The sequence below is a fragment of the Hypomesus transpacificus genome, chromosome 3, assembly GCF_021917145.1.
Source record: "Hypomesus transpacificus isolate Combined female chromosome 3, fHypTra1, whole genome shotgun sequence".
Taxonomy (NCBI): Eukaryota; Metazoa; Chordata; class Actinopteri; order Osmeriformes; family Osmeridae; genus Hypomesus; species Hypomesus transpacificus.
Window position 1 is genome coordinate 12,365,207 of NC_061062.1, and position 15,014 is coordinate 12,380,220.

Below are 15,014 nucleotides of genomic sequence, written 5' to 3' on the forward strand. Positions count from 1 at the left end.
GAGGGAGAGGGGGGAGAGAGAGGAGGGACAAGGGGAGAGGGAGGAGTGACAAGGGGAGAGGGAGAGGAGTGAATTGGAGAACTTGTATGAAATTTATGTATACAAAAACGTTGTTTCACAGATGTGCGATGCAAATTATACATTTGTCATAATCTACAGAAACATACACATATGACATCAACACATATCATCTCAATATTATGAACATAAACTTGTACATTTACATGAAATTGTCATTGCCGACAGCTATAGTTTGTGGTTTATGCGTGTGCCTCTCTCTTTAAAGTAGCAAATACAACAATTGTAGATTCTGCATTATTATAGCACAGGACCACACTAAGATGGGTTACTTTCACAACTGATCTTTTGGGGTATATCGTACTGTATTTGAGATATGCTGTTGTTGCACTTATATATCACATATATATTTGAAACGTGCTTTCTACTCTTTTATATGATTATCTGCTGCTCCTCCTAAATTCACTTTTTGTTGTTGGCTTTGAATAAAAGTGTCTGCTACATGAAGCAATGTAACTAAGGATGTAATGTCATGTATAATGTCCAGGAGGTGTCACTAGATCTCTGGGCCCCCTGGCTAATTTGTACAGCGGGCCCCAAAATCTGAATCATACAGGAAAGTAAAGGGGTCTGCTGGGCCCCTATCTGACCAGGGCCCTTAGAATTCTCCTAATCGTCCAACCCCCCCCCTCCCCCCCTTACAGCGCCCCTGATCATGCCTTTCAAATGTACAGGGCAGCAGAACTTCCTCAACGCAGAGGCTACAATACCCTGGGTGGACAACATAACTGTAATTTTTACAGAGTATTTGTGGTATATACAGCACAGGGAGTAGAGTAATTACACACTCAGTTCAGGCTAGGGACTATTGCTAAACAAATGTACTTCCTCATGTTTCTGGCTTTCACATGTTTCACAACGACATGCAATGTCCTTTTCTGACATCCGACCTCAGCAATGCACTCCACTGCACTGTTTACAGTAACCAATATATCAGAATAATAGTGGAACAAGGAAACACTGCTTTGGAATGCCATCTCACCAGTGTGTCCACCCAAAAATGTACTTCCAAGAAGTGACTTATAAATAAAACAACTTTATTTCAGCTCTCGTCAGCCATGTTGGCTGTGTAACCCTGGAGTTGCTGTTGTTCACCATGCCTCTGGCTCTGGTACTTGCTATCCATGGATATCTGGGTAGTGCCTGTTTGGAAGCCAGCATCTCCTTTCCTCATTTTCTTCAGGTGGGCTTTGATGTAAGAACGGAATTTATTGGTGGCAAAGCAGTAGACTACAGGGTCCACAATGCAGTTCAGGCCCATGAGGAGGAGGGTAACCTGGTGGAGGTCATTGAGGTACTGCCTGGTGTCCTGCTCCCACCCCTGGCTGCCCCATCCCTCCCTGATCTCCAGCACTGCCAGCACCCAGGGGAGCTGGACCACATGGTGGGGAAGGAAGCACAGCACAAACACCCCCACCACCGCACACAGCATCTGCAGCGCCTGCTTCTTCACCCCACGGGGGCGACGGGACGCCCTCATGGACGCTCCAGGATCACCCCTAGACCTGCAGGACGGGACAGCAGGCTGGCTGGGGGACTGTGCCAGGAGGGCGTGGGCGATCAGAACGTTACAGATCACCACCAGCAGGAAGACAAGGAAGAAGAGAGCGATGATCAGGATGTGGGTTGTAGCAATAACCCTTTTGTCGTCATCTTCCTCATGCGTGTAGCCCTCAAAACAGCGGGACACGTTGTCCTTGTCTACCTGCAGGCCTGGGGACACCAGGTACTGGACCGACGTGGCCAGGGTCACCCCCCACAAGAGCGTCGATACGATGATGCCACGGCGCCGGTGTTCAGTTGAAGCAGCGGCCAGCGGACGGCTGATGGCCCAATAGCGGTTGACGCTGATGGCGGCGAGGAAGAGGATGGAGCAGTAGGTGTTGATGAAGAACAGCAAGCCCGCCACGCGGCACATGAAGTCAGAGTAGATCCAGTCACCACCACGACTGTAGTAACCAATCCAGAAGGGCAGAGCACAGACGAAGAGAAGGTCAGCCATGGTCAGGTTGATCATGTAGATGCAGATCTCGCTCATGGTTTTGGAGTGGCGAAGCCTCCGCAATATGAACAGCGCATAACAATTGGCTAGCAGGCCAAGGATGAACACTATGCCATAAAACACAGGAAACAGCGTGTAGCGGAACTCAGAGTCCAGGAAAGTTCTGTTTCCTTGGGTGACAGAGGAGTTGTAGAACATTGTGTTGATGTCCAGGCTTGTGTTAGTCTCCATCCTGCCCGTAGTCTTCACTGATGGCTCTGTGGGGAGCTCCTGCACGACACTCTGAGAGGGCAATGCAATATGAACTATGTTAATGTACACTCATATTAGAAGTGTGTGTATGTGTGTGTATGTGTGTGTATGTGTGTTGCACTTGTTGGTTAGTTGTAACTGAGTTAACTACTTTTGAGGTTCATGTTGTTCATTTGTAACTTGTTTAACTACTTGCTTGTTTCTTCCCATTGGCACTTGGTTGCTTATCACAGTGTATGCTCATGTTTTGGCGTCCTGCAATGTTTTTTGTGACTATCTCGTTGTCCATGATCATTGACCTATGCACTTTTTGTAAAGCTCTCTCTTGGCAGCCGCTTTAAAAGCGTCTGCTAAATTAATAAATGTAAATATATTATAGGATGTGAGTTATTCACAGTTATCTTTGGCAACATGCTTGTTCACTTCCCCTTTCTCTATTGTGGCAACAATAAAAAGCTACAAGCGACCACCTAGCAACTCAATTTCAGCACAAGTCACTATTTAGCCATGTTGGTAAATGTCTGCTATTACTTCTATTAAGCAAACCCAGTCAGGTGCGACAAAGGAATGGGTAAGTCAACATAGACAGGTGTGTGGTTAGTCACCTTAAATAACTGGACAGCCGTTTTCTCTCATGACTGGACATAACACTAACCACATATTTTCCCCTTACACAGTGAACATATCACAAATATAAAAAGACAATACAAAATGATGGGATGGTATGATAACAAATAGGCAGAGACAAGTTATGATGTTCAAAACATAGGCAGCCTACTCACCATCATAGTCCTCTAGCACTGTCACAAGCAATCAGTTGAAAAATAAATTACAAATCGCAAATTGTATCTAAATTTCTACTGCAAACACATGGGTTAGGCTTGAAAAACGACAATTATGCCCTGGCTACACAAAAGCAAAACAATTAATTGTAAACGCCAATCTCCTGAGACACGGTAAGTGAGTTGATCGAGCACTTCTTCACACTGAATCATCTTCCTCCTAGTTGCGCCAGGAAGGGCTGTGCCTGTGAAACATTTAAACTGGAAAACCCTGGTTGGCACAATCATTGTCGGTGCTTCAGTTGGTTGCTGGAATTTCATCATTCCCTTCATGACTCACAAGGATATCAGATGTAGATAATTTCAATCTAGGCCTGTTTCTGCAAAACAGTTTCTGCAGAAACAGACAAAACTAAATTTCCGTAGAAGGGCGTTTTTCTAAAAAAGTGTCTTTCTAAAAATAACAAAAGCCTATAAACACGTTACCTGAACTTTCATAGGATCTCTCAAGTGTTATAAAAAAGTTCGGCGTCAGATTACCATACCTGTCAACGTTTGGAGGAGGAGGTGGGGGGGGGGGGGGTAGGGGTGGGGGGGGGGGGTAGGGGTGGGGGGGGGGGGGGGGTAGAGGTGGGGGGGGGGTAGGGGTGGGGGGGCGTGAAAGGGGGAGCTGCTGTCTTTTCTGATTGGCCGGTATTTACATCAGGGTCCTCAAGTTTTATCAAAAGCCTGGAGTGAGATCACAAACACACAGTGGCCGAGACTGTTTAAAACAGGGGAAAACAATACGTGCCGGCGGCAGATGCCTGCGCCTCGTCCATTAATACAACGTTAGCAGGACAACTTGGTTGGCGGCGTTGTGTTGCCTTCTCAGCGTGAGAAATAGCCTACAAGTTGTGGCGTGTGAGCGTGTGAACTGGTTGAAATGCGTATGTCTCACGGTCGATGGGGGTCAGATGGCTGAGCTGTTAGGGAATTGGGCTATTAATCAGAAGTTTGCGTCGGGGGGAATGTCCCTGTACTTACTGTAAGTCGCTCTGGATAAGAGTGTCTGTGTCAATGCTTGAGGCTGGAGAACCCAATTGTATTCGAAACAGGTCTCAACGTGGCAGAAAACTTACCTCCATATGTCTACTCCTCCTCGTCCTAGGACAGGCCTAGAGCGAGACAAGTTAACCCTTTATTCTCAGACTGAGAAACACAAGGTGTTGCGTGAGAGCGTGAGTAATGGTTGAAATGCGTGAGACTTTAAAGCCCTGTGTTTTCTTGACCATCTCCCTGGTTCCTGAGTAACCTTCGGTGGTAACTTTCTATACCTTTGCCACGATCCTCCACAGCTAGGCCAACTTCCATAAAACTAGCTTTTCGAAAAGCCTTACATCAAATTGAACATGGGCTCAGTAAAAAGACACAGGCCTTGAGACTTGTCACAAGGATCAATACACTGCGTAGGATGCAGGAGTGTCTAGAATAAATATCGAACTTGTTACCATGATGTAACTATTAACTACTGGGATTGTGTGCTGTCCCATGTTTTGACCACAGTGGTGCGCCAGACACTAACAAACACACTATACAGATCACAACTTGATTTTTCATATTTTCATGATCGAGTTCAAAGACCATTGCCTAGCAACAACTGAATATGTGTAGTAATTTTGATTGAGGGAATATGTAATAATGAATGAATAATTGCGACTGGATCCAGCCAGAAAACTGGGCATGCTGTGTGAACCATGCACTATGGGTTAGGGTCCGTGTGTGAGTGAAATGTACCCTCTCTTTATACCCTATTATAACCATAACAGATCTAGCAATTCTTTTCACCAGAGAGCAGAGTTTTGCTGCTCTTCGTAAAGGCTGACAAACAAGAGTTGTTTTCATAGAGGCACATATACGTATAAGTGTAGCTTCTGCATTATCATAGCACAGGACCACACTAAGATGGGTTACTTTCACAACTGATCTTTTGGGCTATATTGTACTGTATTTGAGATATGGGGTCACTAGGTTTCTGGGCCCCCTGGCTAATTTGTACAGCGGGCCCCAAAATCTGAATCATACAGGAAAGTAAAGGGGTCTGCTGGGCCCCCTATCTGACCAGGGCCCTTAGAATTCTCCTAATCGTCCAACCCCCCCCCCCCCTCCCCCCCTTACAGCGCCCCTGATCATGCCTTTCAAATGTACAGGGCAGCAGAACCTCCTCAACGCAGAGGCTACAATACCCTGGGTGGACAACATAACTGTATTTTTTACAGAGTATTTGTGGTATATACAGCACAGGGAGTAGAGTAATTACACAATCAGTTCAGGCTAGGGACTATTGCTAAACAAATGTACTTCTTCATGTTTCTGGCTTTCACATGTTTCACAACGACATGCAATGTCCTTTTCTGACATCCGACCTCAGCAATGCACTCCACTGCACTGTTTACAGTAACCGATATATCAGAATAATAGTGGAACAAGGAAACACTGCTTTGGAATGCCATCTCACCAGTGTGTCCACCCAAAAATGTACTTCCAAGAAGTGACTTATAAATAAAACAACTTTATTTCAGCTCTCGTCAGCCATGTTGGCTGTGTAACCCTGGAGTTGCTGTGGTTCACCATGCCTCTGGCTCTGGTACTTGCTATCCATGGATATCTGGGTAGTGCCTGTTCGGAAGCAAGCATCCCCTTTCCTCATCTTCCTCAGGTGGGCTTTGATGTAAGAACGGAATTTATTGGTGGCAAAGCAGTAGACTACAGGGTCCAGAATGCAGTTCAGGCCCATGAGGAGGAGGGTAACCTGGTGGAGGTCATTGAGGTACTGCCTGGTGTCCTGCTCCCACCCCTGGCTGCCCCATCCCTCCCTGATCTCCAGCACTGCCGGCACCCACGGGAGCTGGACCACATGGTGGGGAAGGAAGCACAGCACAAACACCCCCACCACCGCACACAGCATCTGCAGCGCCTGCTGCTTCACCCCACGGGGGCGACGGGACGCCCTCATGGACGCCCCAGGATCACCCCTAGACCTGCAGGACGGGACAGCAGGTTGGCTGGGGGACTGTGCCAGGAGGGCGTGGGCGATCAGAACGTTACAGATCACCACCAGCAGGAAGACAAGGAAGAAGAGAGCGATGATCAGGATGTGGGTTGTAGCAATAACCCTTTTGTCGTCATCTTCCTCATGCGTGTAGCCCTCAAAACAGCGGGACACGTTGTCCTTGTCTACCTGCAGGCCTGGGGACACCAGGTACTGGACCGACGTGGCCAGGGTCACCCCCCACAAGAGCGTCGATACGATGACGCCACGGCGCCGGTGTTCAGTTGAAGCGGCGGCCAGCGGACAGCTGATGGCCCAATAGCGGTTGACGCTGATGGCGGCGAGGAAGAGGATGGAGCAGTAGGTGTTGATGAAGAACAGCAAGCCCGCCACGCGGCACATGAAGTCAGAGTAGATCCAGTCACCACCACGACTGTAGTAACCAATCCAGAAGGGCAGAGCACAGACGAAGAGAAGGTCGGCCATGGTCAGGTTGATCATGTATATGCGGATCTCGGTCATAGTCTTGGAGTGGCGAAGCCTCCGCAGTATGAACAGCGCATAACAATTGGCTAGCAGGCCAAAGATGAACACTATGCCATAAAACACAGGAAACAGCGTGTAGCGGAACTCAGAGTCCAGGAAAGTTCTGTTTCCTTGGATGACAGAGAAGTTGTAGAACATTGTGTTGATGTCCAGGCTTGTGTTAGTCTCCATCCTGCCCGTAGTCTTCACTGATGGCTCTGTGGGGAGCTCCTGAACGACACTCTGAGAGGGCAATGCAATATGAACTATGTTAATGTACACTCATATTAGAAGTGTGTGTATGTGTGTGTATGTGTGTGTATGTGTGTTGCACTTGTTGGTTAGTTGTAACTTGTTGGTGAGTTGTAACCGAGTTAACTACTTGTACTCGCTGTAGATTATATTATTGTTGCTTTCTTTCCTGCAGTAACACTCTTGCACTTTTGAGGTTCATGTTGTTCATGAACTTGTTTAACTACTTGCTTGTTTTTTCCCATCGGCACTTGGTTGCTAATCACAGTGTATGCTCATGTTTTGGCTTCCTGCAATGTCTTTTGTGGCTATCTCGTTGTTTATGATCATTGACCTATGCACTTTTTGTAAAACTCTCTCTTGGAAGTCGCTTTGGATAAAAGCATCTGCTAAATGAATACATGTAAATGTTAAGCAAATCCAGTCAAGTGTGACAAAGATAGGGGTAAGTCAACACAGAGAGATGTTTGGCTAGTCCCCTTAAATAACCGGAAAGCCATTTTCTCTCATGACTGGACAGATTCTAACCACATATTTTTCCCTTACACAGTGAAAATATCACAAATATAAAAAAGACACTATAAAATGATGGGATGGTATGATAACAAATAGGCAGAGACAAGTTAACATGTTCAAAACATACGCAGCCAACTCACCATTATAGTCCTCTAGCACTCTCACAAACTATCGAGTGAAAAATAAATAAAAAAAATTAAAATTGTATCTCAATTTCTACAAACACATGGGTTAGGCTTGAAAAACGACAATTATGCCCGGGTTACACAAAAGCGAAACAACTATTTGTAAACACCAATCTCCTGAGACACGGTAAGAGTTGATCGAGCACACTGAATCATCTTACTCCTAGTTGCACCAGGAAGGGCAGTGAAACATTTAAACTGGAAAACCATGGTTAACACAATAATTGTTGGTGCTTCAGTTGGTTGCAGGAATTTCGCAAGTCCCATCTTGACTCACGAGGAAACACGATCTAGATCATTTCGATCTAGTCCTGTTCCACAAAACAGTTTCTGCAAAAACAGACAAAACAAAATTTCCGTGCAATAGTGTGTTTAAAAAAAAAACCCCGACAAACACGTTACCTGAACTTTCATAGGTTCTAAGGTGTGGCGAGTGAGCGTGTGAACTGGTTGAAATGCGTGTGACTCACGGCCAATGGGGGTCAGATGGCTGAGCGGTTAGGCAATCGGGCTATTAATCAGAAGGTTACGTCGGGGGGAATGTCCCTGTACTTACTGTAAGTCGCTCTGGATAAGAGCGTCTGCTAAATGACTAAATGTCAATGCTTGAGGCTTGAGAACACAACTGTATTCATAACAGGTCTCAACGCGGCAGAAAACTGCCTGCTTCTTGTCCTAATATGGCCTATAGTGGGACAAGTTAACCCTTAATTCTCAGAGGGAGAAACACAAGGTGTACTCACTCAACGTGAGTAGGCCTAATGGTTGAAATGCGTGAGACTTTAAACATATTTTAATTATTTGGCTTTCGAGTCAGTTTAGTGTCACTCGTGCTCACTGTAATTGTGTTGTTTGTCTGTTGTTTTTATTTATTGTTCTGCCATATTTGAGGATTTTGTAAGGCACTTTGGTCGGCATCGTCTGTTTTAAAATGTGCTCTATAAAACGGACTTAACTTGACTTTAAAGCCCTGTGTGTTTCTTGACTATCTCCATGGCTCCTGAGTAACCTTCGGTGGTAACTTTCTATACCTCTGCCACGATCCTCCACAGCTAGGCCTACTTCCATAAAACTAGCTTTTCGAATAGCCTTCATCCAACATCAGATTGAATAGGTGCTCAGTAACAAGACATAGGCCTTGAGAGACTTACTAGTAGGATGCAGGGGTGTCTAGAATATAGAACTTGTTACCATGGAACTATTAATTGCTGGGATTGTGTGCTGTCCCATGTTTTGACCACAGTGGTGCGCCAGAGACTAACAAACAAGCTATACACATGACAACTTGATTTTAGATTTCTCATATTTTCACGATCGAGTTTAAAGACCATTACCTAGCAACAATTGAATATAAGTAATTATGATAGAGGGAATATGTAATAATGAATGAATAATGAAAGACTGGGCATGCCTTATGAACCATGCACTATGTCTGTGTGTGAGTGAAATATATCCTCTCTCCATACCCTATTATAACCATATTAGATCTAGCCATACAGTTAGGGATCTAGCACTTCTTTCTTCCTGCGCGAAGTCTTGTTTTAAAATAACGCCCAAACTGCATGGATGTATCCCTGTTGTTCATCATAGTCCCATTAAGTTCTACTAGTTTACTATCCTAGACAACATTTAACAATGTCAGCCAACATCAGCACATAGCCTGGTCCCCTTCAGTACAACCTCCATGAACTGGTGCCGCAGTATAATTCCTGGATTAAGGTTAACGATGAACTCTAACCATACTGCTGTTATTAGGGTTGGCAAAGAACACGCGAAAAGAGGTTTTGTGGTGAGCCAGTCAGGCATTTTGGGGCCACAGGAGGGTATGAAATAAAAAGAGAGAGGGGGTTTACTGCATCTTCAGAGGGAACTTTGGGGTGTGGAGCTATTTGTAAATTCCACAATGTTTTTGAAGCACTTAAACTGGTGCCCCGGCTATGACATGGTGAAAGCTTGTGGGTGGTATCTTACGCTATAGATAGAATACGACACACACATATAAGATTAACTACACTATATCATTCATTGTTAACTACATAGGTTGAGCGCTGAATCCATCCCTGTGAATATACTGGTAGAGAGGCGGTACTGTAGTAGACACCGAAAAAGTGTCTAAACAAGAATACAACTACTACTACTAATATTAATAATACTACTGTTAATACAAATAAGTGTATTATACGATAGCGTTAAAATGACATCCACTATGATTGAGAAGTAAGTAATACTTAATCATAGAACAGAACAAGACCAGAACTCTTACATTTTTCACAATTTCCACCAGATAGCAGAGTTTAGCTGCTCTTCGTAAAGGCTGAAAATACATGCACATATAAATAAGGAGATTGCCAAGTTACTTCGTGCGAACATCAGATAACACTACACATTTTATATTATATTTGATTTAATAACTGAGCTGTATAAAGATATACAGTTTAAATATGTGTATACATATAATGTATCATACATACATCTTATAAGCCTCTGGGCATAGCGAAACTGTGTGTTCTGCATATCTCAGCCTCTTCAGTTTTATGTTTTATATCCATCATCACTGAAGCGTGCAGGCAGATCAGCTGTGATGTTCAGCACATTGCACAGGTCAGATGGAGGAATTTCACATCTCTTATTTCTCATTGGTCGAGGAGGACACGCCAGGCCCAGGTGTGAGCAGGGGAATGCTGGCTGGTTCCCAGCAGGTTTTATGAGGGGTGCAGGAGATGGGAGGGAAAGACAAAGAAAGAGAGAGAGCGATTATCCAGTCCTGCTTTCTGCAAAGGAGTTGGAGGGATATTCTACTCCTCACACCTTCAACACTCTCTCGATCCTTACCTCTGTTTCATCTCCCTCTCCCTTTGGCACTCCCTCTCTCTTCCCCACCTTTTCTCTCACTCCCTTCCTCCTTCACTCCTTTCCGTCTCTCGTTAACACGAAAAGTCAAAGCCAGATCTGGTTTTATCTCTGCAGGCCTATGGACCACTTAAGCAGAAGGAAAAGAAGAAGAAGGGAGGAGGAAGATAAATGAGGAGTGCTTTGCCTGTGCCTGGCAGAAGGGCAGGAGGAGAAGGCCTTTTGGCAGACGGAAGGATGTAGTCTCTTAGACAGATTTACTGCCCGTCCGCCAGTGGAGGTTTCTGTGGAATGCAGTACTGCAGTGAGCCAGGGGGGCATGTGTGGGTGAGCTGGGGGTGTTGGGGGCGGGTGGAGTATGCAGGACTAGTTGCTTTGTTTCCAGGTGCGCTTTCTGTAAGGGTTTAAGCCCTGTGGCCCTGAGCCCTCCCTGGCCTCAGTCTGTGGTGGTGTGCTGTACTGCATTTTACAGCACAAGTGCCTGAGCTGCTTAATGCTGGCACACATGAGTTTGACCACATTCTGGTCCTGGATGATGTCAAACTGTGTGTGAGTGGAAAATGCTTTAATTTCTTTAATCCGGTATGATTCCATACAGAGAGAAAAATGAGGCTTCACTCCCTCTCTCTGCACAACATATGTAACTGCTGTTATCTGAGCAGAGGATTAACCCTGTACATGGGGTTACAGTTCCCCATGAGTTGCCCACATTTGTCCTCCACTTTAGTTTGTTGCAGTGGAATATTACTCCCTTAAATCTGGTGTCTTTAAGATGCTTTCTCTCTTCTGTCTCAGAGTTGCTTGGAGAAAGTAGACCGCTACAGGTTGTGTGGGATGACAATGTATGTAAGTAGGAACACAACTTCTGTATTCTCACTCTTTGCCTGCTTGACTAAAATATCCCTCTCATGCCCTCCTTTTTCCACACACATTGCCACTCTCTCATACTGATTGGTGTCCCTTCTCCTACTTATTTTGTCTTCATTTGTTTCACCATTATTTTCTTCCTCCCGGGTCTGTCCTTCTACATCTCAGCTCTGTTTCCACCAGAGCCTCATGCTTCCTTCGCTTGCTCCCTCAAGAGCAGAGGGATATTTATAGTTCTTTCTCCGACTACACAGTCAAGCAACCCTACAGACCTGTTGATGGAAATGCCCTATCTGTTGATTTCTAAAGAGCTCTCCCACCCCTGTACTTGTTCTCTTTTTGTCTCAAACACACACACACACACACACACACACAGATATACAGACACACACCCACAAAAATACCTGAGAGCACTGCCAACGATGCCATACCATGTGCAGGTGTCTGGGCATGTCTCGCTATGCTTCAAACAGCTTCAAAGATTTCAAACAGATTTTATTTCCATGTATTATTTGCTGTCTTGAGCCACTTGCCCACCTGGTGTCATTTTCACACTAAGCTATACCATTACTGTAGCTTTCAGCCAACCTATCAAGTCAGGCATGATTAGAGCTAGGTCTACCGCCAGCTGTCTGAGTGGCTTGAATTTAGCCAGTTTAGAGGTAGGACAGACACTGGCTTCACTGTGGGGATCTCCACACTAGAGAGGATTTAAATGGCACAGCAGTTTACTCACCTTTGTCTCACTCAAGGTCAGGCATTAGTGGAGACTTTTAACATCAAATAACATTCAGCCCACTCTCTATATCTCTCAGTCTGTCACTCTTTCACACTTTTTCTGCACCACATGATCTCTCTTTTTCAACATTTTTGTCTCTCTCTTTTGCACTTACTGAGTTTAATGATGTTCAACTGCCAATTTTAAAATACACTAAAATGGAGGACTTTGTGATACTAAGGTGAGCAATAAAAGTGAAAACTGTTTTATTATCATGCCTCCTCTTCCTTCCCCTGCTTTTGAACTCATGAACAAACCGGCCTTTGAATCCTAACAATTTCTAGCAACGTAAAACAAACACAACAGCATTATGAGTCTAGATGGCTCTTTTATAGATGAGAGATATAGGCTTTCTTTTAACACACTGTCAGTGGTTAAGCTATAAGATTGGTTTTAGAACCAGTATTACCCAACCTAACACCTGGTGCTGTGGGTTAATAAATAGCCAATAAACTGTTAGTGTTGTCAATGGTTGAGCAAGGGTTGAGCAAGTGGTTTGTATGTGTGAGCCCATGCTTTGTCTAGAGATAGGAACAGCACACACTGAAATGTATTATGTCTAATATTTAATTTGAGAAAAAAACAAAATGTTTTGGGACTATTTTTCCCCTTTTTTGGGATATTTTACCGCTGGACCAGTTCCACCCTCCACTCAAGGTGCTGTGTGTTGATTTGAGCAGACTGCCTGTCACATGCATGCTGTGCGCTCCAGCTACCCTTTGCCCTCTGTGAAGAATGTCTTTATAGCCTCACTCTGCGTCAACGTCATATAACTCAATGGCTGCATTCCATTCCTAAAAATGTCTCCTTCCCAAATAACCTTGTTTATTACAAGAAGGATTAATTTGTTCATCTTCAGAGATCTGAGGTGTCTGAGGAGGATTCAAATACTATATCAGGTTATAAGTGATAATGGTGAGAAGACACAATATTGTCAACTTATTAACTGTGAGCTAGGTTCCACTTTGAGTTCTCCACCCACTTAATACAGTCATAAATGTGGTAGAAGGGGAAATAAGAACCCATGAGAGGGACCAATGCATTGAAATGGAACCCGGCCCATGTCAAACATATTCAACACTCAGCATACGGATGCTGTAAATTATATGGACGTCATCACAGTTCAATACATAAAAGCAGACAATGGATTGCCTTTAGTATCAAAACTATATACGGCAAGAATTTATCGCTTTGCAAACTAATTTGTTATATAGGAAGAACAAACACACTACCTGTTTCATAATCATAAATGTTATTGTGTCAAACCCAAACTCATACTGTCAGTGACAAACTGGAATCAGAGCATCAGAGCATTACTATTGGTATATTCACTGCTGTACTTTTTGTATGCCCCATTTGTATGTCACTTTGGATAAGTGTCTGCTAAATGAATAAAATGTAAATATGTAAATGTAATACTTAGCCGCTGGCTTCATTTGAGAGGCAAGCAGGTCCTCAGAGAATGTTGAGGCCAGTGGAAGGTGGCGTTTTTATCCGTGACTTGAATTCTCTACCCTCTGTCTTCCTATAATGTGTGTACGGGTGAATTCCAGTAATCTGGGACATTTTTCCATTGGAGCTTCCTGATTGACTAGTGCCCTGACCCTTTCTGTGACACCACATGGTCCATACCAATCACATTTTGTGATTTCAGTCACATAACATCCATGCTAAACCTATAGTCAAAGGTCTGTGGACTAGACATTGTCATAGCAGGAAAGAAAACACTTTGTAGTTTAGGTGTCCCACATTACCCAATGTCCCAGATTACCTGAATTAACCCTATCTGTGTGTGTGCATTCTCATGTAAATGCATGATTTTTTTGTTTGTGAGTGCCTGTGTGTGTATTTATTTGTCTCTGTGTGTATGTGTGTGTGTGTGTGAGAGAGAGAGAGAGAGAGAGAGAGAGAGAGAGAGAGAGAGAGAGAGAGAGAGAGAGAGAGAGAGAGAGAGAGAGAGAGAGAGAGAGAGAGAGAGAGAGAGAGAGAGAGAGAGAGAGAGAGAGACTGAGGGTTGGCTTGGTTTGAGGAACAACGTGGCCTGGTTTACACTGGTGATTGGCCATGCGGCCAGAGTGGTCTGTCTCAGTCCAGCAGACGACGATGAAGTCACAAAAGGGACAAATTCTTCTGCTGCTGAGCCGTGTACATACAGGTTATCCAGAAAACTGACAGTCTGCCACTCTCACTCCACCCTTTTCACTCACTGCTCATTTAACAATTATCAATTGTTGATAATATCACAATATTATGGTGATTTTATTTTGTTCAAACTGCTTGTATTTTTTTCATAGAATTTTATGATGTTAGGGGTTACAATAACCGGAAAATTCTAGGAACAGATTGTTATCCATGTCTCATACTCTTGGGTCTGAAATCTGTTACTACTCACCGGCTACATTTCCACAGTAGAGGCGGGCTGCTCCACGAAGGGCGTTCTTTCTACGGACAGTCATACAAGGGGTGGGTCCTGCAGGGCTGAAGGAAAACCCACCTATTTCATTGTTAGGGACGCGGTGGAATGCGATGGTTTGATCCTGCAGTGCAGGGAGGGGAAAAGGGAGAGAAAGAGAGAAGGAAGAACAGCGAAGCCAGTTCGGAAGAGAAAAAAATCCCCTGTCCCGCTGGTCAAGTCAAATGAGAGGAATCTGTGGAAGACTAGGCTACAAACCTTCAACAGAATCATCTTGTCGGCACCAACTTCGATACCAATCGTGTGAATTTTGGGGGATTACATCGGATGTTTCTCGTGGAACGGTAGGCTAAGAGAATATAGTCATTTGTTTAGAGCAGGTTTTGGGTTAAGTTAACGGTTATATTCCGGTGATTTCCTGAGTTCGTCACACGAGCTGTCTGCTCTGCATAAACTCCAAACTGCGGCAAGTTTTACCCCTCC

At 44.5% G+C, this 15,014-nt stretch overlaps 3 protein-coding genes across 3 annotated transcripts in view; 1 reads left to right on the forward strand and 2 right to left on the reverse strand.

The window, feature by feature from the left end:
• Window positions 1-414: 414 nt before the first annotated feature.
• Window positions 415-3,658, reverse strand: LOC124466181 (platelet-activating factor receptor-like). Its single transcript, XM_047017908.1, has 2 exons — window positions 3,115-3,658; window positions 415-2,362 (listed from the first exon to the last, which is right to left on the reverse strand). Exons 1-2 carry the CDS (start codon window positions 3,118-3,120, stop codon window positions 1,121-1,123), a joined length of 1,248 nt encoding a protein of 415 aa, XP_046873864.1. The 5' UTR covers window positions 3,121-3,658; the 3' UTR covers window positions 415-1,120.
• Window positions 3,659-4,098: 440 nt separating this feature from the next.
• Window positions 4,099-8,058, reverse strand: LOC124466188 (platelet-activating factor receptor-like). The gene is made up of 2 exons (XM_047017920.1): window positions 7,579-8,058; window positions 4,099-6,913 (listed from the first exon to the last, which is right to left on the reverse strand). The coding sequence occupies exons 1-2, from the start codon at window positions 7,579-7,581 to the stop codon at window positions 5,672-5,674; spliced, it is 1,245 nt and encodes a 414-aa protein (XP_046873876.1). The 5' UTR covers window positions 7,582-8,058; the 3' UTR covers window positions 4,099-5,671.
• Window positions 8,059-14,603: 6,545 nt separating this feature from the next.
• luzp1 (leucine zipper protein 1) overlaps window positions 14,604-15,014 on the forward strand; it is a 28,387-nt gene continuing 27,976 nt past the window's right edge. Inside the window, exon 1 of the mRNA XM_047044682.1 lies at window positions 14,604-14,875. The gene's annotated coding sequence lies outside the window, so the exon portion shown is untranslated. The remainder of the gene's footprint in view (window positions 14,876-15,014) is intronic.